The sequence below is a fragment of the Tinamus guttatus genome, unplaced genomic scaffold (assembly GCF_059628265.1).
Source record: "Tinamus guttatus ecotype Peru unplaced genomic scaffold, ASM5962826v1 Tinamus_guttatus_pri_ptg000451l, whole genome shotgun sequence".
NCBI lineage: Eukaryota > Metazoa > Chordata > Aves > Tinamiformes > Tinamidae > Tinamus > Tinamus guttatus.
Genome location: NW_028288985.1, coordinates 1529489 through 1552028, shown reverse-complemented (window position 1 = coordinate 1552028; position 22540 = coordinate 1529489). Strand labels below are relative to the sequence as shown.

At 37.6% G+C, this 22540-nt stretch overlaps 1 protein-coding gene across 3 annotated transcripts in view; it reads left to right on the top strand.

Annotated features, from left to right (window-relative positions):
* The first annotated feature begins 5088 nt into the window (after positions 1–5088).
* Positions 5089–22540, top strand: part of TASOR (transcription activation suppressor) — a 29173-nt gene continuing 11721 nt past the window's right edge. For 2 of the 3 annotated variants that reach the window (XM_088532040.1, XM_010218935.2), the window contains exons 1-14: positions 5092–5548; positions 11763–11908; positions 13006–13098; positions 13999–14071; positions 15423–15514; positions 15855–16013; positions 17051–17178; positions 17751–17782; positions 18388–18493; positions 18963–19066; positions 19170–19273; positions 19512–19584; positions 19727–19801; positions 20297–21013. In XM_088532040.1, the coding sequence (XP_088388166.1) occupies positions 5161–5548; positions 11763–11908; positions 13006–13098; positions 13999–14071; positions 15423–15514; positions 15855–16013; positions 17051–17178; positions 17751–17782; positions 18388–18493; positions 18963–19066; positions 19170–19273; positions 19512–19584; positions 19727–19801; positions 20297–21013 (2290 nt within the window). In that variant the 5' untranslated portion in view covers positions 5092–5160. Of the gene's footprint in view, positions 5549–11762; positions 11909–13005; positions 13099–13998; positions 14072–15422; positions 15515–15854; positions 16014–17050; positions 17179–17750; positions 17783–18387; positions 18494–18962; positions 19067–19169; positions 19274–19511; positions 19585–19726; positions 19802–20296; positions 21014–22540 lie in introns of all 3 variants that reach the window. The other variant, XM_088532041.1, reaches the window with a different exon arrangement.

Genomic DNA, 22540 nt, shown 5'->3' with positions numbered 1-22540 from the left:
ACAGTTTGGGAGAAAAATGAGTCTTTCTTGTCTCAAGAAAAGAAAACTAAAAATCTGTTGTGGTGGTTTAACCTCTTTTTTTTTTTTTCTTTATTCCTGATGAGAATAGATATTCAAAGGTAGTCTTGGTTTATGAAAGGTCTGATGATCCAGGAGGGAAAAGAAAAACGACAGACTGCAACCTGAGGAAGAAAGGTTAGCAAAAACAATCTCCTTGAAGTCTCTGGAATTTATGGGCCTTTCACACCACCTGCAAAAGAAAATATTCTCTGTGGTCTTTGGTTCCCTATATTTGGTCTTCAGAACTAAAAGGAACAGTATCAGGATGAAGACGGCCTGTGCTCTGGAACATGGTAAGTTCAGCTGCTGAAAACACCTAGTCTGTGAGGCTCAGCAGCAGGGAGTTGATTACAAGAAACAGGTCTGAAGTTGAGCTCCAAAGTAGAGAAGACATTGGTTATTGATTACTCTTACTCAGTGTGGCCTACCTGAACAAGAACTACTGCTTTAGGAATACCTCTGAAATGGTGGGAAACAGATCTCTTGAGCCTTTGCAGAAATATCTAGGGGTTAAAAGAAATGCAGCAGACGTTGTAAATATAAATAAATTTAATAGGTTGACCTTTTTGATAAACGTGATATTTTATGGTGAAACTGGCAGCACTCAGCAGACTATCCTGAGTCCCACAATCTAAAATAGCCAGAAACTGTGAGTTTTTGCATATCAAGGAAAACTCGCTTCCTCTGACCATAAGGTTCTGGGTGTTGGCAAACGGATATTTTGGGTTGGAATCTCTTTTCCACAGTTCTGAGGTCATTGCAAGCTGAGCACAGCTTGAAACTATCTTTCACACAAGGAATTGACTATGATGGAGGAAAGCAGTTAGAAAAGCAAAAGATAAGATTGAAATTAGGCCAGTAAGGGGGCTGGAGGGAGGGGAAAGGCTGCTTAAGGCCAACCTTTTTGGCTGCTAAGGAGAAAGATCAACTGTCAGGAAGCTTAGCTTTACAGTATTTTCTTATCACAGCTTTAATATTTCTAAAATATATACAGCCTTTCTATATACTAATGCTATATATGTTTGCTAATTATTCAATAAGCAAAAAGCATCCAAACTGCAAGGAATTAAATATTTTTCAAAAGCTAGTGAATCCAAAAAATATTTAAGTGTCTTTGTTGGATTTTGACATTCCTAACTCTTTTTGTGCATATTCTTTCCTGCATAAGATGAACATTTTTTGTGAATAGCTTGTAATGCATTTTGCTTCATTTCAGAAGGGCCAATGCTTTCATATTTAATATGGATTATATGAATATGAATTTTTGACAAACTGTAATATCTTAATCTGTTTGACATAGTATTGCTGCCATCTACTGGAAATAATAGAAGTATTTTTAGAGATGATTATGATTACTTAACATATTCAAATACTTCAAATATGTTATTACCTACAAAAGAAATTCCATAAAATATAAGATATTTTCAGATTCTTACGGAGATCTGTTCAGAATATCACCTCGGATTGCAAATTTGTCAGAAAGAAGACTAGGTGAATTTCTGCTACTAATCCTTGGCTTGATGCAGACCAATCTAGGCTGCTGCCGTAGTTCCACCTTTTTTTGGTCCTAGGGATATTTTCCCTGTTGCAGATCAAAGATACCAAAGCTCTGAGTATGTAAATTAGGTTTTGTCTCTGTTTTTTTTTTTTCCGACGGGGCCTCTCTGTTCTTGGGCTATCAAAGAAGTTTAATGATACAATTCTCCTGTGTTTGACCTCTCAGCACCTAAAATTAGTCAGCATGAATACCTTGCTCAAAATCCTCGAAAATTGAAGAAAAATTAATTCATCAATCATTGCTGAAAAATAAAATAATAATTTCTAGTTATTTGAATGCAATATATGTGTGTGTATGCTGAGACCAAGTGCTGTGCATTTTTTCATTTGCTAGAGCTGGTACCCAAGCTGACTCCTTGAGCATGGAGCTTTATGCAATCCTCGCATACAAATGTCTCGTAGTTTGTGGCTGTTACTACAGTCTACGTCTGCAGTACTAATGTACTACGTATCCTCCGTTTTCAGAATCGGGGAGACCTGCAGCTGCTTTGTGCTTGGGAAACCACTTGGTACAAGCCAAGGAGTCATGGTTGAATGTTGGGCAAATATCATAAACCACAGAAACCAGAACTAGAAAAATTATAAGGTGACAGATTTTATTATGTTCTTCCTTTTTACTACAAAGTGCTCAACTGATCTTTTTCCCTGGTAATTTTTCAGTGTAGCTTTGTTTCGTGAATTTGGGATTCTTGTTTTTCTATCATTTTATATCTATCAAGATTTAAGAGTCATAGTGCTATAGTGATGCAGATCTGTTGCATCATTTTGTCAAGTAGCAATTTTACTAATTTAGCAATGTTTGTAATTATCTCTTAGACAAAATATTAGCCTTATATTAATATATATGGTAACACTGTGCAATGGCAAAGTACTATTTTTTAAAGCAACGGGTGAAAAAGGAAAACTTCCTATGTTATTGTTTGGTAAATGAAAACGTAATATATTGCTTGATTTTGTGTTACATATATAATGTATATCTAAAATGAGCGAGGACACTAATTTAGCTCTGTAGTATTGCTGTTTGCTCATGAGTGCAGGCCACCAGAAATAATCAAATCCAAATAGTGATCAGTTGAACTAATTTTACAATGAGGATGTACATACTCTGGAAAAGAAGTGATTTTAACAGCTTTGCCAGTTCAAGCTTAATAAAAGAGATTGACAGGTTTGGAGATGTAAAAATGGATCATCACAGACATGGTTCTTCGTAACACTAGGTTAGTATTTTCTTTTTCTTTTTTCAATTCTTCAATTTCCTCAAATTCTTCATTTTTTATTTCTCCGGTAGATGGAAATTCAATTTGAATTGGGTAAAATAATCAATTTTTCTGGTAATATATTGACTCATTCCCAACATGCACCCTTGAGTAGTCTAGAGACAGGACATCAAAATCTTGTGGAGTCTAATTATTCGTAGAGGAAAACACATAAATGCAGTGTGCTTTACTTCTAGGCAATTGACGACTACATTCTGCAATTAAATAAATGCTGCTATGTTTCTGTAATTTATGTAAATTATAGCAATAGACAAATTATTGTTTTTAAACTTGGCTGTCCCTTGAGAGAAAGAAGAAACTAATAATTATTAGTTTATCTTCTTCTAACACCCTGGAGCATACCATTGCACCAGACCATTTGTATGTGGGGTAGTTATATTTTCTGACTTAAGTAATCTAAAAAGAGATTAAAATCAATAAATGGGTTTGATAAAAGTATTCTTTGAATAGAGAAGAACTCTGCATTTAAGCTTCATAGTTTTGGAGATGACAATATGAATTGGCTTAGTACAAGATTTAATTTTATTGGTATAAATAACTAAGGAATATAAGCATTTATTAAACAACTACAGAACTAGTATGCTTTAAAAAATACAAATTATGAGAACTTCTAATGTTTAACTAGCTATTTATAAAACTATAAAGTAAGGATTCATATCTCCCAGGCAGTGAAAGACTAGGCGGTTGTCAGCAGGCAGTTTTTGGTTTAGTGCAGTCCTCAGAGCTGCCAAGAAAAAAAGCTCTTTGCTGTCTTCAGTAAAAACAAAACTACCATGTAAGCACACAGGAGACCTGAAAGGCTCTTTAGCTTATTTTTTCTTAGACTACATTGTTTACAATTTCTCAAAGTGAAATTATAGATACATGATTGCAAATCTGTGAATTAGTTTTTCTAGAAAAATATTGGACTGAGTGTGAACAGCAGATTCTATGATGATAAGTAGAGAGGTTGTAACACTTAGCTTTTTCCTGCCATAGCAAGAAGCTAATTGACCTGCTTAGCTATGAAGTGCTAAGCAGTGTGGATTTTTAAAATGAGACAATTAACCATTTTACTGCTCGTATCATACACTAGCAAGATACTCTTTTGTGAAATAACAGGATTCAGCTATTCTGAACTGTTTGCATGTTCTGAATATGCAAATGCCTTTGCCTCATACTCATTCTGTTAATGAGTGAGACTACAGAATAAATTGTATATTTAACACATGGTAAAAACTGTCTATTTTAGAAATCTATGCTGTCTCTTACCATGTTTCTTTTTCTTGCTCCCTATCAGTAGTTACATCAAATCATTCACCTGCACTGGGTTTTTAGGCATTAGTATTCACACCTGTCTACACTTGCCTTATACCAGTTTCAGATTGTGCTAAAAAAAAGAAGTGGAACATAGTTTGTTAGTATGTTTTTTAGCTGATTGGTAATTATCTTACACGGAAACTTGGTGTAAACAATTCATTACTGCTTTAACTGAGCTATTCTGCACATTTGAGATGTAGTCCAAGGACAGAAATGTGTGGCAGTTTGCTTAATCTCTTCGCCATCAACCAGGTATAAATAATGATCCCAAGTTTAATGAACACCAAAATTAGGAGGGCAAAATGTTACCAAAAATGTACTATGGTGCTGCTCCCATTGCCATTACTCTATCAAGGAAGTGTAAGTGTATTAGCAAGGATTGTGGCTTATCCCGCATGATTAATGTTTTGCCTATTATTATGAAATAAAATGCGGCAGGGCCTGTGTGGAGGCGAGGATGAGGCGAGCTGCAGGCTGCGCCGGCTGCTGCAGCCCCGGGGCCCCTACGGGACCGAAGCGCAGGCGGGAGAGCGGCGGAGCTCTGGGCGGGCCTTTCCCCGGCGGGCGCTGCCGTCGCCTTTCCGCGCGGGAGGCTCCCTGGGGCCCGGTGAGCAGCGAGGCGGCTGCGGAGCCGCTGGGTCGCGACGGCGGCGGGAGGCCGCGAGCACCCGGCCCGCACGAGGAGCCGCCGCCCGCGCTGCGCGCCCCGCGCCGCCCCTCTACTTTATAACTTGCGTCGCGCGGCAATTGGCTGCGCGGAGCTGTGCGCTGGCCCCGCCCCTCGCCGGGCCGCCGCCATGTTAGGGAGCGGGGCTGCGGGGAAAGGGGAGGAGGGGCTGCCATAAAGCGAGCGGACGGAGGGGGAGCGCTAGCGGCGGGCGGCGCATGGAGCGGGGCGCGGGGCGGCGGAGTGGGGGCGGAAGAGCCGGCGCGGGCTGCAGCGCTCGCTGCGCGGCGACAGGAATCCATGGCGGATGTCGCGATCCTCAGTGGCGGCGAGATGGAGCCGGAGCAGCTTGAGCGGACGGAGAAGAGCAGCAGCGCGGGCCTCCCCGGCGCGGATAGCGCTGGAGCCGCCGAGGACACCACACAAAATGGCGGCCGCTCTGAGAGCAGTGGCGCTGGGGAGGCGCTGCTGGTGGCTGCTGTGGCTGCAGGGAACAAGGCCCCCCCAAACCTCAGCATCACTAGCAGCAGCCAGCGCAGGAGCAGCATCGCCACGGCGCACGAACAGCAGCAGCCGCCGCCGCCGCCCAGCGATGTGTTGGGGGGGCCGCCCCCTCTCCCTAAGCCCCCAGAAGACCTGCCTGTTAGGAGGAACTTTCAGATCCCCAGGAAGAGCAGAGAAAAGAAAGGTTGTTCCTTCCCTTTTCCTCCCTTCTCTCCCTCACTCCTTTCTTCATCTTATTCATTAGGCAGGCTCTTTATGCACCTCGCACAGCTGCATGCTAAACCCTGCGGGTGTGGAGGAGGCTGTGGAATGGCTCAGACTAGCGAGGCTGCTGGGGATGAGTTTTTTAGCATCAGGGAGGTTTTTACATTCTTTTTTCTCTCCACCCCTTCCTTTATTCTTTTTTATTATTATTTTTACATAAGGAGGAAAAAAACATCAAAAACCAAACTTGGCTTGAATTTTGGATGGTTGCTTTATAAAGATGGAAAAGCTGGATGCAATTAGGGTGGGCTTGAGAGTGTTGGTCTTCGCTCCTGCTTCTGGAGGTGCAGCTGGATATGGCGAAGATGGTTCCCTGGGACGCACGCACGGACATGCTGAGAAGATGGTTTGCTTTTCTCTTGCCCAGTTCCTTCTCCATAGGAGGGGGGTGTGTTCCTGCTCAGGGCAACCTGCGAGCACTGAGCACAGTCTCACTTCAGCAATACACAGAAAACAGTTATTTCTTACCTCGTGAAAGTTCCTCATTTCCAGGGAGGAAACAGGCACCGCACTTTCACGTGCTTCGTGTTGGAAGTGTTTCTCTTCCAAGTGCCCTGGCTTTCGTATGCTGCTTTTCAAGTCTCTCATCCTCTAAAAGCATGTGATAGCTCTTGCTTTCTGTGAGGCAGCGTTGGCTTCTGCTTATCTTAATTTGTTAAGTGGCCTTGAGGTCACGTCTTGCCTTCTCTCTGAAACTTATCTCAGTTCTTGAGAACCTTTTGCAAGTTGCGGTCAGTAGCTTGGTACCTAATGATCACCAAAAACCTGTTTGCATAGGCTTCTAGTTCTTCAGAGAAGAGTCAAAATGTACCTTCTTGAAATGCTTTCCTCTGTAAGGAAGAGATGAAGGTAGGTTTATTTTGTTATCCAGTCTTTACCCTTTCTTTCTTCTGTTTTTGGCAGTAATTTTTCCTTTTCTCCCCCTCTTCCCCTTCCCCACCATTCAAGGCGGGATAGCAGATAGAAGTTCATCGTAAAAAGGACTGGGTTGATTTGGAGGAAAAAATAGCCTCTTGCTATTCATCTGATGGAAAATGTCTGGATGAAACATAGTGCCTTTCTTGGTTCTGTATCTCAAAGCCAAATGCGATTATCTTTGAATTCCTTTTAACTATAACTCTGAAGTGCTTAGTGCTTAACCAAAGACATTTGAAGTTTTTGTCTAGTACTTGGTTCTGATATGAATGAAAATCTGAAATATCTTTTTAGATCAACTGCTCCATTCTTTGCTTATGCAGAACCATCCTTTATGATATGTAAAATGTTTAAATGCAGGCGCTGGACATCTCTACAAGGGGAAACCATTCTTACCCTATTTCTAGAAGCCACTTGGCAAAAGTCAAGGTGGTTTGACCTGTTCTTACAGGCTTACTTTTTCTTTACAGAAAGCTTCTTGGGCATTTATCTTTAATCCCACTTGTCACTTAGTTTCCAGAATTATCAAGACAGATCTTCCTGCAGTCTGTCATCACTGTTCGCAGGCTTATAACTGCTGAGGCTTCTTCAGTTGTTGGTGCTACCATGTGATAACATGTTAGGAGATAGAGCGTTAGGAGTATGGTATAGGCAAGGCTAGCAAAAGTGAGCTAGGAGAAAAACTGCTAACATGATCTTTTAGGAGAACTAAAGTGCTGTTGATATTTAAGAAAATTGAAATTAATTCTGGAACTAATTTAAAAAAATCAGCCTCTTAACAATATATGAATAATATGACACATTAGTGGCATACAGTGAGAATTTAATACCAATTTTGAAATACATCTTGCTAAATAAGATAGTAGCATAATATCTGTCCCTATCAAAAGAGCTTGCTTGGCCATATTCGTAATTTCAACATAAAGGAATACACATGCAAGTCTCATCTGTCCTTCTACTGGAGTTGCTCATGTTCTGTTTATTAAATCTTGATTTTATTCTTTGATGTACCATCTTGAGAGGTGCCAGCTGCCTGATTGTGAAAGGCTGTTCTGCCATCTCCAGACTATAAAAACTATCCAACAGGAAATAACTCTGTTAACACGAGATCCACGAGATCCTTGTTTCTTCTCCTTTTTCCCCTTAAAGCGCCAGAATGTTTCTTGGGAACAAGTATTGACTCTGAAGCAATTAAAAATTGAATCTGCACAATGAAAATGAAGGGAAAAAATCCAGAAAACAGATTTTAGCCCTTTATTCAGGCTTTTTGGAGTCTTCAGCTAGAGTTGGAGATAAATGAAAGGAATGAGGGTCAACAAAGAACTGTGCAGTTGTGAAGAAATGCATCTTTTGCAGAAACATGCATTTAAAACTAACTGGGGTTGATTATCAGGAAGAATCTTACTTTTGACTTTATATTTTTTTTGCTAGTTGAAGATTTCTAGAAACTTATTTCTAAATGAGATTTTATTTTTATTATTATTATTTTGTTTGTCTTTGTGTGTATGTGCATTTGTTTTCCTGCTGAAAAACAACCAGTCTTGAAAGTTTTTTTTTTTTTCTTGATAAATGCAGATAACAGCAGGGCACTATTGTGTCTCTTGTGTTGCTTATCTGTTTTTTATTGTGGTACTATCACCAGTGGTTGTGAGCTGTTCTAGTTTGATCATCACATCTTCCCAGCAGCCTCGATCTACTTGGCGCTTCAGTGGTGCTTTTTCTTTAATAGGATGAGTGGGGGGGAAAAGGTTTTGGAAGTTAAAGCAGCAGAAGAGTGTCCTTTGACTTTCTGAGTTAGTTCTTTAGGATCCCGGTCCTCATGCCCAAAGGCAGTTTGAAAAATAGGTTCAAATAGCCCCTATTGACTTATGAGACTGCTTGTTAAGGTTAGACATTGGTTTCAGTAGTTCAGCATGAATTAATGAAGTTTCCTGCATTAGGCTAAGTGGAAAAAAGGCCTTGCCTTTGTCTGCAAAAGCTTCAGCAGCTTTTGCTTGGAAGTATAGCCTTTTTTTTTTTTTTTTTTTTTTTACTTTGATATTTTGTTAAGCTTTATCTGTTTGCTTGCCATCTGTCTTCTGTATCTTGATAGAGTTACCTATCTGCCGATTACTTTTAACCCCCAAGGATTTGGTAAAGCTGTCTTTGAAATTGGGAACTACTAAAAATCTGCGAGAATGAAAGACATCCCAGGCTGAATAAATCATTTGAATAAGTACAGCAGGATGCTACGTTAACACTGCAGACTCTCAGTCTTGGTCTTAAAAAATGAAGACTTCAAGGAAATGCCTTTGTCAGACTTTGTGAAATAGGAGTGCTTGTTTCTGAAGAACATCACTAACGTTCCACTGACTTGTAATAAAAGAAACAATTTGCTTATATTTGCTTAACAGTTAGTCCAAGACTTTTGAAAGAGAGTGTCACTGTATTCCCTCTTCACGTTCTGGCTTAAAAACAAAAGAACTACATAGCTGAGAAGAAGCAAACCCCCTGTCAGCTCCAGGGTCAGTGTTCACAAGTTTTGAAGCATCAAATGGCTCCAAAATAGAAATATTACAGACTTTAGAGAATTTCATATGTCCAAACTTGCAGTCTAATAGTGGTCCCTAGACTAAATATTATATTAGTTAAACCCAATTTCTACTTTTTAAAAATAATTCAATACAACGAGAAACTAAATATGAAACTTTTCTGCTTCTTCCGGTGAAGAAGCTGTGAAAAACCACAGTCGTTCATTTGTGTATGTTATAAAGATCCTACAAATTAGTCTTTGCTTGAATATATATCTGATGAGCACAGACCAATAAAAAAGCATACCCAAGCTCTTGGGTATGCTTGGGTCAGATGAGTATATAGTGAGCCTAAAAAATGCATGGGCATGTGCTCCTGGTCTGCGAAGTTAACCTAGGTAGTAGAGATAAGCTTCATGACCTCATCCACTGGATATGAAGATAGGATTTTATGCCTGCTACAGATTTTCTAGTTTAGAGATTTTGATTATTTTTCCTGCTTCTAAATCCTTCTGTAAATGAAGTACAAAACCTTACATAGTGACCAAGAGCTTTTTGGAGATGCCTGTAGTCAGCATTTCTGCCAATGCTTAGACAACAACTGCTGCCTTAGTATTTACCACTTTAAGTAATGCTTTGGAGTTCAGGAGGATGTGACAGTCTCTTAACATTGATAGGCCATTACAAAGCCTGCTGTGCCTAAAATCCTAGGAAAACAGCATGGGGGGATTTCTTTTTTATGATGAAGTACATGATTAGTGTGTTCAAGGAGTCTTAGAGGAGAAAAACACTAGATTGCAGCATGAACTTCAGTGAATTCTTTTTCACTGCTGAACATGGTGGCTTGAAATTCAGAAGGCTTCAAGTGGCTTAATTTTTACTTTTTTCATTATGCTTTATCCAATTGCCAGCAGATTTTTCCATTCTCCTTCCATCATGTGGCAACTGAGAAATACAATGCAAGACATTTAAAATTAGCAGGCTGCCCTTGAACAGGAAACGCATTTGAATTTTTTTCCACCCATGAGAATGTCTTTTAAGTCCATAAACAGTGTTGTTGCTGTTTTTTCTTTGTTAAGAGTTCCCATTTGAATTGGTTGGTGCTGTGTAGTTTTCAAACCAAGTGTAGATTGTCTGTCTCCAGTATCTGTGAAAAGTTGTCAGTAGGTTTTGGAAATGTTCTTAGAACATAAGGTTTACACATTCCAGAAATCTTATTCATGTTCCTTCTTTTTTTTTGTGCTGATGTAATGATGGACAACATCCGATCATCTGACTCTTTTTTTTTTTTTAATGGAAGGTGCATGTGAGCTATTGTTATTGGGCTGATCTGATAAATTAGATCAGTTTTGTTTTCGTGTCCTACATGTCCTCTATGTCCAGGTTCTTTAAAATAATTTGGTTTAGATCTGTCTTTCATATAAAGAGGGCAACAGCTTTTCTTTTAGCCTCACAAGTATCTGGTATGCTTGTTTTACATAATACATACATTTGGTGAAGTACAAGAAAGTATGTTCTTGAATAATAAGTAACAAAAGCAGGAAAACTTACTTTCTGTCCACCTCTAAGAAATTGACAAACAAAAAATGCCATCTACCATTTTCAGAAATGTTACTTAATTACTTAATTGCTGGTGTTGACTTTCAAAACTCTCGTTTACTTTATAATGTAGTTAAATGGGTTAGGTGAAACTCTTGAGGACCAGTGATTGTATAGTATTTTATATAGGTTCTTTATAGTGGAAGAACAGGGAGCCTCGGTGTGCTCTGGTACGTCTGTCTTGATTCACTCTTCAGAACTGTACTCAAAGCAGAAAAGGGCAATGAGAAAATAGGTAACAATATTTTAAAATGTAGTTGACTATATTTGAAAGGATGGCATGTACTAACATCCTCTTGTAGCAGCCTACCTCTTCCTAGACGTGGGTGTGGAAGTGGGAAAGACATTGGGCTTTGTGGTCATTCTTTCTAGTTAGTCCTGTAGAGTTTTCTGCTCACTGAGCTCAGCAATAGGAAATGAGCTGCTGGGATTGTGCATTTCTAGGGGGAAGGAAGGAAAAGGGGGGTGCAGTCCTCATGGATAAGGAAGCAGGAAATCTGGACAAACAGCTAGTGTTGATGAACTTCAGCCTTACCTAGTCCTTTAAGTCAGAAGAATACTTTACTCAGGAAGTACAAGATCATAAAATTAAAATACAGGCAGTGTTTTTTTTTTTTAATAATAGTTTATTGGACTTCTTGTTTTAAGATGGTTTAAATGTGTCCACATTTAGACTATTTACCATAAACAAGCAAAAAGTCCTTAAAGGCTTTAAGGAAAGACTAAGATACAAGCATGTTGTTGGGGATTTTAGTGAAATAATTTGTTCCTGGTTCTTAATTTAAAGGGCTAATTGTTTAAATTAAAAGTTGTTTAGAGAACAGCTGCCTGAATCAGCTGCCTTCAAAGGGCAAATTCACTTAATAAATAACTCTTGTAAATATCCAAGGACTAGATTTTTTTTTTTTTTACGTTCCTGTGATTTTTAACAACTTTAATTTCAACTTTCTAGCCTAAATTCTATAAAATGGTTAATACAGTGCAAGACATCTAAAATGAGCTATGAACCATTCAACTTCATGCATGAGCTTCAGATGAACTGGAAAACTTGCCTGGAAATTCTTGGTTTATGAACTGGTGCTTATTGTCTTATTTCTTCTTCTTTTATAGCACTCTTTCAGCCAGTTGCTATGGGCTCTCGAGAATTTGAAGATATCTTGAAAATTCTTCATTCATCTTACCTGGAACCAAGTTCAGTGGCCAATTTTAATTACAAGAGAGCCAGCCTGGTTCATAGTGAGCTATTGGAAAAGGAAGTGAGTATATTTATGACTCCTTGTGAACAAGGTGCAAGTCAAATGAATTTTAATTATTTTTCCCCTCATTTTATCCAGAGAGTATTGATTTCAAGTTATATACTTGATAAGTAATTGCAAAACTGCATCTGAGAGCATGTAAGCCTCTATTTTTTCAGGCAGGTCTTATTACTGTGTGGAGTTAAAATCTTTTCTGGACCAGATACTCAGAAAAAGATTAAAAGAAAAAGCTGTTAGGGACCTGTTAACTGTGCATTTTTTATTTTCAAAATCTGAGCTTTTGACCTCATCTTAACATTTGCATTTTATATTTAGTGCCCTATAGAAGAGGTGGTGGTGTCATGCTTGAAATGCCAGAAGCATCATGTGAAGTGCTTTGCCTGATACCGTGCTGCGATCCCTTTAACTTTGTCATTTTCTGAGAAACATTGCATAAATAATCTTGAACTAGTAAGCTTTAGGTATAGTTAGCTTTAAAGTTGAAGCACGTCTGCTGTACTGTATGTGATAGCTCTAAAAAAAAATCCAGCTTTGATTTTCATTGCTGTAAAACAGATTATTTTGCTATTTTTTCAGCTCTGAGTCACAAAATTTTAAGGATGGAGTTGCAGAATGTGTGATTGGTTTGTTGATACATTGTTATAGTTTAGGGATATTGCAGCTAATGAAGACTAGTTCAGTAGCAATGACATGTAACTGCAAAGTATGCGCACTGTTTAAGAGAGATTGTTCTCTCTTAAAAAGAGAATAAGGCAGTTTTTGGAATGAGATTTGAAAGGTGACATGGAAGGCACTGAGCTGGATGCCACTTATTGCTAGTCATGCTACAAAGAAAATATTTAAACATTACTACACAGGTTTCCGAGCGATGTATGTCTTCCTTAAGAAAATATCTAGGCATATTAGTCTAGTGATATTTCTCATCTGTATAAAATCTTTAGATTGAATTTTAGTACACAGTTACATCATTCAGGTTACCTTTTGTGTATTTTCTTGTGCTTGAATCTGCATGGGCCTTCAAACAGTAGGTGGTACTGAAACTTAAATGCAGTAGCCATATTCTGTTTGCTTACGCTGAGAGCTCACTCTGGTAACAGTTCACAGAAAAACGCAGAGAGCTGAAATTTGATGGTCACCTAGAAAAAGAGCTTTCTGAAACCTATGCATTTCTGATGGTTGATCGACCTCAGGTAAGAAAACATCACATATAAAAATGCTTTCTTTTTATTCTAGAGGTGTTTTCTCAAGCCAAATGTTTTTATTATTACATTTACTGCTAATCTTTAAGTTATATCTTCAAAATTCAGCAGCAGTACATGTAGATAGATGCAGACAGGGAAGTATGTTATTATATCATGGTTTAAATCCTTTATTCTCGGTGATTTTAGGGTACCCACATTGCATATCTGTGCAAGACTGTCTTCTCTAGACTGTGATTTATAGATGGAATGGGGGTGAGGGGATTTTTTCCTTTTTTTTCTTTTTTTTTTTTTTTTTTGAGAAGAAGGTACCTTAAAGAGCGCTTTTTAAAACTACTTTTAACATGAAAACAACCATAGTTCACTTCCTTCTTTCTTGTGTATGCCCGTGAGACGTGTTCATTAGGCAAGAATTGTACTGTATAAATGAGAGGTTACGTAGGTGCTTTTTTAGTGGATTTGAGTGCCCCTAAGTATGCATTTGCCCTACAAAACCTGCCTTAATATTAGGAAATATACCTTTTTTTTCTTCTTTTTTTCCTCCAATTAATATCTGGGAAAGAAAGGGTTTGTGGTTTTTCTGTCATAGTAAGGACAGGATTTCAGCAGGTTCACTTCTGTTTTGTTTATTTAAAAACAAGTAATGCTCAAAATATGCTTAAGGCCTAAAGAAGCTGTGTTTTTGTATACTGTTAAGTCTGTCTAAATTCTTGAGTGTTCATGACTCATACATTCTAGCAGTTTATATAGCAGTTTAGATTAGTTTTGGCTCCGGGTGATTTTGTTTTTTAAGGTCAATCAGAACTCTGTAATAATGCTTCTTCCTGTTCTGTTCATATTCCGGCTTTCTGGATAAATTTGCTTCAAAAGTAATATGTCTGTTCTCTTCAGGTACAAAGCATTTGTGAAAAGGGGCTGCATGTGGGCCACTCCAAAATAACAATTCTTGGCAGCCCTGCCATGGGTAACTATCTTCTGGTTGTATGCATTGAAATTATTTGTTGTGGCAAATGATGCAGTTGCATAACCTTTCTGACCATTTTGCACTTACTCTAGGAAAACCACAGCTAGGTGTTTTTAGCAAAAAATATTAGCTTCAGGCCATTATTTCATTGTTCTGTTTTTGATAATCTTACTGAACTTCTTTCCCAAAAGGAAGAGGTAGCTCACCTTTTGTTCCAAGTCAAAACAATACATTGTTTCTCCTTAGTAAATTCAGAGTCCTAAGAACTATTGCTGTCTGGGTTTTGCATATACCAAATGGGAATGTTTAGCATTGATGCAGATACAAGTGAAATTGTTGAATCCACAAATATGAGGAAGACGTAATTAAATAATGTTGGACAGTTGAGAGAGACATGAGTGTTGTTACAAGATGTGCAATAGTGCCTCATAATGAAAGTGCAAAGCTTTCCAGATAGGGAACTGAGAAATAACCTCATTGTCCTGTATGTGCTCTGAGTGTGTGCAGAGGAGCGTTATACAGAGGTGAAAATATGAATGCTTAAACAGATCTTTGTGTGTGTGTGCATATATATATATATACATAAAATATGGGTCTCTGTTTTAAACAGAAAAGGTACTGAAACAGTTTATCAAAACTGTGAAATACAGACTTGGAATGAGAGAAATCTAAGAAAAAATGGATGCTTTTCTGAGTACTTGAATTAGATTACAGTTACTTGATCTGATTCATTCAATCGGATCAACAAATAGCAGTGCTTATTTGAAGTCTTAAGATCTGCAAAATAATTTAATGTTTTTAAAAGCAAATCATTTTGCCATTTTCTCTATGCAAGTGTAACCTCACAGTGACAAACCAGTGTAATTTCTGTCAACAGTGTAATGTGGAGATGGCAGTGATTTCCGCCTTATTTCTCAGCAAATAGTTAAGAGAATATTGCACTGCACACCTTGCACTGCATCCACCTTGCACAATTGGATGTTGCACAAAGGGGCATCAGCTGTTAAAAGAATTCAAAACAATGTCTGTAGAACTGTTGGGTAGGACTTGTTCGCTTGGTTGCAAAACTTCTAGTAATGCACCTATGTTCCTTTCAAACTGAGATAGCATCCATATTATGCTGTGGTATTTTGTGCAGTCATAAAAGAGTTGGTGCAAGTAAACAATTTTTCTGATATCTCTAAATTGTGAGTTGTGAACATGTCCTTATACCTTTATTTGATTATATTACTGGAAAAACTATTATCTTTATTGACTGGAAGATATTGAGCTCTAATGCAGTAGAGCTTCTGATACTTACTAAAATTATTTTAAAATGGAGTATGATTTTTTTTATATATATGCCTCTCAGGTGTGTATATCTCCAGGTATGCTGATCTATTGCAAGCCAATCCACTAGAAGCTGGAGCAACTGGAGATGTGATAATTTTTAAAATAATAAAGGTAAATTTATCTTACTTGTTCTTGAAAGCCTATAAATATAATAAAGGTCGCTTTTAACCTTACTTATTACCTCCATTCATGCAACTATTTGCTATAGAGAATCTAAAAAAACTACTCTGTTTAGAATCCTGTGTTGGCTTTGAGTTTAAGTAAAGAATAGTAGATGTTTATGAAGAACACAAATATACATTTTCTTTGAAAGCATGAAGAGAACTTACTTTCATAAATGACTTTTTATGGCTAGTTTTATTTTGCTTTCTCTTTCATTTTCTTGCACTTGAATCAGTTTGTTAGTCTTCAGGGAAAAGATGACTTTTATAATTCTTGTGTTTTATTGCAGGGAAAAATGAAAAGCATATATGACCACATTGGTGTGAAAGCAATGGAATCAACAATAAAGAGTGCATTAGATCCAACCCCAAAACACGAGTGTCATGTTTCGAAAAATGCAAGCAAAGTAACTTCCTTGTTGGCTTATCGAGCATATGAACTTACTCAGGTAGAGAAACATGGAGCATGCATTAACTTCTTATATAAGAATTGTAAAAACACATCTTCTAAACTGTTGAATTTCCTGAACATTTAACCAATGCTGAACACGTTCCCTAAAGATGCAGGCTGGTGCATGTTGAACAGTAGCCCACAGCTATTGCCCACATAGCCTGTATTAAGAATTACAGAACAAGATGTCAGCCTCTCTTGTTTCTCAGGTGTATGCCTGCTCCCTTTCGGACCTTATGGAGAAGTTCTCCTTCAGATCAGGAAACAGGTGGGAGTGGAAAACGGCTAGGCAAGGGACATGGGACTGGAATATAGACTGGGGAGGGGAGACGACTCATACCTGGTGTTTGAAGTGCAGAAGTAGAACTAGCTCCTGGGCACTGAATGAGACTCCTAAGAGGGTAAACATTGGGTAGGAAAGAATTCCTACTGAGTTCTTAGATTTGGAAATGGTGAGGGAGAAAAGGATGGAATTAGATCTGAATCTCCCAGTCCTTTACTTATTCCATCACTCCGGTGTTTGTCTATATATCCTGCTGTTGATGTAGTCCCTCAGCTCCATAGATTTCAGACAACCGACTATAAGATTTTCTGTTTAATATTACAATTTCCATTGATTTCTATAAATCAGAGCTGTTGCCAAGCCAGATATCTAGGAAATGAATGTGGTTTTTGTTTGTTTTTGTCCAAAAAAGGCTTGCCTTACTAACAGTTTTCTTTCATACAGGAGCTTTGTGGCTGAAGAAGAAATTCACAATAGTATTTAGTTGCTTCCATGACAAAACCTTTCTTTAAAAACTTTTTTTATTTCAATATCTTTTTTTATATAAATCAGTTAATATTTGGCATAATATGTTTCAAAATATTAAACTGTTTCACTTGGTTTATTCAAATAGTTAAGCATGAGGTAGATTCTGTAAGCTAGTCCTGTGGAACAAAGAGCGTGTGATTCAGGGAAGAAAGGTCATGAACCATTAGTTGCAAAATGGAGTTCACCAGATTTCTAATTTAACATCACATTCACTTCTTTTTTAGTACTATTTTTATGAATATGGCTTTGACGAGATAAGACGAAGACCTAGACACGTCTGTCCTTATGCGGTTGTTTCATTTACTTACAAAGATGAAATGGTGCAAGCACCAAAATTCTTGCCCCCATCGAGGTAAGCTAGGAAATGAATTTATGAAAAATGGCATTCCACATATAACTCTAGATAATGACTTAGAATTGTTCTTGATGAACAGCTTTGAAATGCACAGATTTGTCACAGGGTCATAAATATTTCTAGTTCAGAACAAGAGGTATAGCTGGCCTGTCTTGCAGGAAATGTTTCTGCTCTTCTCACCCATGGAAACTACATGGCAGTGTATTTTGCTCAATAGAGGAAATCTGAAGACATAAAAATATGCACAGGAGTATCTTGGTATTCTAAAAAATGTTTCATATACTTTGTCAGGGGACTTTTTGCTAGTATTTTCTTACTAGCTGAATAAGAATACCTAAATAGGCAGTTAATTACAGAGGTAATGGTAACTGCACTCATATGAAAACACCCAAATGTGGGGACTGAACTACTAAAAATAGCTATACAAGATACCTAGCATCAAGGAAGTTGCTGCAGGAAAAATAACTTGATGTTAACATATTACTGGGGTTTGCAAGTCTAATAAAGTTAATGTAATGCTTAGCTTCTGTGTCCAGCTAGTCATTGTGTTTGTCTTTTGTTTTTGCTAGATGCAACAGCTTTAACACCGATAGAAGTACAGGTGAGAATATATTGGAGTGTTTCACTTCTGTAATATAGGCAATATTAGATATTTATGTATTAGACAATTTTCCCCATGTAGTTTCATTTGCACTGCTTAATTGTCTTCACTCAATTTTTATGCTGTACCACACTGATTGTAGAGTTATCTTCTTGATCCCAGCAATCACCTTGAAGTGTTATTTTCTATTAGCTAGCGAACAACTGGGCATTTTTTTTTCTTCTGTTCTCTTCTACTTGGAGCATAGTAAGAACTTGCCTTCTATTCCTACTTCTGTTGAGAGGCGCTTCACATGATCTGATATTTTCTCCTCCTTTAAACCCTCATTCAAGCAAAATGCGTGTATGAAGGTGGTTGGCAATAGAAGTAGGGAAAGAGGATGTTAACTGCCAGCATCTGTGGAATGGGGACCTGCTTATGTAGATAGGTACAGGTCACTTACCAGCAAGTGAAAAGAAGATAGAATAGCAAACCACCTTTCTTTTAACTTAATATTATGTCCTTAAAACTGCTTTTGGAGAATTGGCAGCCTATATTACCATTTCCTTTCAGTCTCTCCTAACATGGTTTAACTTATTTTCCTTTCTGTTTCAATCTTAATTTAGATAAAACTAACTATACATTATGGAGGGGACAGCTCTGGAATAAAGGAAAACTTTTGTGCCATGTTTCTTTGAAGTCAGCCACACGTCCTCTGCTTCCATGCAAGCTGTGAGTATTATTGTTTAAAGAATAACATTTTAAAATATTGGTGTGTGAACTCTTCTTATTCAAGACTGATGAATTGTGGATACTGTATATTTGCTTGAAAGGCTAACATACATGTTGGCTAGACCTTTTTTTCCAAATGTGCCAATCTGGACTCTTGAGTCACTTAAGAGGGTCCAGAGATTGTTTTAGTTTGTGTACTAAACACAAACTAGTTATGGTTAGTTGTGACACTGTCAGCTTTGTCTCTTTTTATTTGAAGAGTTTGATTTTTCTTTCTCTCTGTTTAAATGACATCCATCTTTGTGGGTATAAAGATCCTTGGCTCACAAGGTAGCCCAAGGAACAGATTTTTAAGAGCGCACATTTGATAATTTTCACCAGATAAATGAGGGTAGGACTTTCGGGAAAAAGAGTTCTTGATTTTTTTTTTTTTTTTTTCCCCTCTTTCCCCTTCAACCTTTGTCTGTAGTCCTGAGAAGCTTGATATTGATAAAGTTGTGAGCATTGATCAGTTGAAGAAAAAAATGTCACCAGCATTGTTCTATAAGGAAACTTACGTAGGAGCAAAAGAAGGTAAAGAGTTCTGACTTTATTTGGTAAATTCAGAAATTCTGAAAACTTTTCTGAACTGCAGTTTGTTTCTCTTTTTTTCTTTTTCTTCCTCTCACCATGCCAGTGTTAAAGAACGGAATGTACTGTAGTCTTTATGAAGTTGTGGAAAAGTCTCGTTCCGGTACTCACTTGGAGAGTTTACTTCAAAAGCTGGAGAAAGAGAAACTTGTGAGTGGCACGGATTCAATTATTCCTTTCTCAAAATAATTTTACTAATTAATAATTGAGCTATACTGAATATAAAAGGACCTTGCTAGAATTCCTTAGCTGACATGTTCTAGAATGTTGCATCACTGCAGCACTTTGTCAGTTATGGAATTCAGCCTAGAGGAGTAAGAATACTGCTAGTGAGCAAATGTTTTGATCTTTGATTGCTTGAGACAATATTTTTCTGCTTAAAAAACAGGTTCTTGTTAAACCGCTTCTGGACAGAGGATTTCTTTTTCTTCTTTCTCCTTGGCAAATGACATCACCTTATGGTATGCACAGTCAGCTTTTTTGTGCTTGATTTTTTTTTTCTTTATCTTTTTCAGCAGCTTTGGTTTTTGAATACTATGTTGTCTTTTGAAGTACAGGGGGGTTCTAATTCTTAACAGTTTTTATTTTGTGTTTATGTGCTAGAGCACCAAGCTGGACGATCCCGCATGCTACATGCATTGTTTCTGTTCCCAGAACCAAGAGCAGTAAGGAGCTCAAGTAAGTTCATTTAATGCTGAGAGTACCGTGTACCCACTCACTTCAATCTGGTGTATGCAATAAAGCTGAATGCCCTTGCAGAAGGGTTCAGAGAGCCCGGAAATTTGCCTCGGGCTGGGGCAGGACTGCATGGAAAGGGGCTGCATTTCCCTGCTTCTTGCCGTTAGATGGGCTGTGCTTGGTTGACCTTAGTCTTCCAAGTGACCTCCTTCTAGAACAGCCAGTGAAGTAATTTAAACTAGAAGTTACATGTGTGGATCTAGGATACAGCTTACTACAAAATGATGAAATCAGGCAATTCTTCATGCCTGTGCATAAATTGACTCTTAGATAGGCTGATTACTTCACAAAACAATCCTTTCTTGGTATGGGTTATCTCTTCACAGTCCTTTGAAACTATTTTATTAAATATTTATAGTACTGTTAACTAGATACAATTTATTTGTAAATTTATGATTTCATCCTAATGACAATTTAACTTTCTTGCTGTGGCAGTGCAAAAAAATGTTCCTTTTGGAGCACAGAAAAATTCAGCTACCACGGTGATGCAGGAAAACAAGGAGATCGTTCCGGAATTCACGAAGTTTGTTCAGTCTCTACACTTTGCTTTAGTCCAGTCTCGTAAGGACACTACTGCAGATTTCAATACTATTGTGGAAAAATATATACATGAATACTTGAAAAGATGCTCTAGTAGCCATGGAAAATACAGAGAATTTATTTTATATCCATATGAATCACGGTTGGATGAGAAAAAATTTCTTTATTGTGCTCCAAAAAATAAATCTCATATTGACAGCTCCTTGCAAAACTATATTTTTGGTCGTGAGGCATATCAACTGCCTGTTTCAAGAGCGAAGGAACTGATGGAGGGCAAACAGAAACTTCAACAGTTCAGTCCCATCTCAGATTATGAAGCTGGAGAAGACGACGCTGATTTGGCAAATACAAAATCTGGGAAAAGAATTGGTTTAAAATGCGAAGCTTCTGCTGCCAAACACAAAGCCCCTCATCCAGGAGATTATGATCCTGATAGACTCAAAGAGCTGATCAACTTAATCCAGTGTAGGAAAAAAAATGTAGATGGAGAGTCTGATTCTGCAGACCTTGGAAACAGAAGTGGTCTAAAACGGAAGCTAGAAAATCAGTCTGAAAAATTGCGGAAACACTTCAAAATAAGTGACTCTATAGAAAACAGTTGTCAGTATGAAGGTAAGAAACACTTAGTTCCTCTTTACTATTTTACTTAAAAGCATTTTAAAATTCAGCCTTCATAAGCTGATTTCCTTATTATGGGTATTTTAATGTATGATTGCTTCTTTTAAACATTGACTCAAGTTTTATCAGTACAGATGTAGTTTCTGTTTTTATGTAAGCTGTCATGTTCAAGAAGACAAGTAAACAGCAGTTGTCATGGAAGCTGTTTGTGTCTTCTCCCTTTGGGAAGAAGACTGAATTCCACATTTGTTAGCACTCTATGAAAGCTTTTGAAAAGTTACACAGTTCAGCAGACTTCTGATATCAAATGTCTTCTGCAGACTTTAACCTCTGTCATTGCTCTAATAATGGCTCCAAAACCCCACATTAACTCCTAGCACATTTAGGCTGAAAATGAAATTTTAATTCTAAGCATGTACACAGTTAAGTTTTGAATTAAATGATAATGTTTGTAGCAGAACAGTTGAAACAACCGAATAGTTTTAGAACGGAATTGATTTTGTACGTGAGATCTGCATCCAAAATGTAATTATCTAAGATATTATCTGATACCTAAGATCTCCCAAAAACCCTCATTTCTGTTTCCCTGACCAACCCCTCTTTTGGGCAATGATTCAAGTTTTCTTCATAAAGGGGGAAAATGATGGAGAAGATTAGCTGGAAGAAGGCAGAGGGCTTTATATCAATACTGTTGTGGTACATGTGTTTAATTCAGAAGATACTAGAAGTAAGCCTCCATGACTTAACTCCTTCAAATAACCAAAATACCACCACCCATGGGGTTTGAATTTCCATGTTTTTGTATAATCCTAAAAGTAATGTCCTGCAAAAAAATTTACCTGAAGTATTGTGAGGTTATGTAACATGCAGTTTTTTACATGCATAAGCAGTTTTTTAATTAGTCAGCACTGAAATCACTCTGTATTTGATACGTGAATTTAGGGGTTAATCAAAGATTTAAAGTAATTCTTTGGCCTATCTCTTTCAAAGAAAATGACCTTGATTTTATAAGAAAAGGTAAGAAAAGGAGATTAGCAGAAGAATAACAACTCTGTTTCTAGGTTGTGTTTGGTGTTAAAAAGTAATGGTAAAGATTTATAGTTATGTTTAGTCTAAAACAAGTTGGAGAGATTAAGCATTCAGTTACTCAGCAGCTTTTGGAGTGATAATGATAGAGGAGACAGGTGAATATTTTGTTCAAATCTTATTCTCGCCGTAAGTGAGGGACTATTGTCCAAAATTGCTGTAAAAAATGTAGTTCATAGGATGTGAGTGCAAAATTAAATACAAAATAGCGTGGTGTTGAGTGATTGGAAGGAATGTAATTATTTAATCTGGGATAGACTTTCAGCTCTAGAAAATGCCTTCTTACCTTCCCCACTGAAAATAGGTATGAAGAGCATAATGTGTGTTGTATGAACTGATACGAAAAAGTGAAATGGTGGTAGGTGTTCGGGGGTTTGGTTTTGCTTTTATCTTAAAACTTAGTAATGGATTATTTTTCCCCTTCTCCCCCACCCC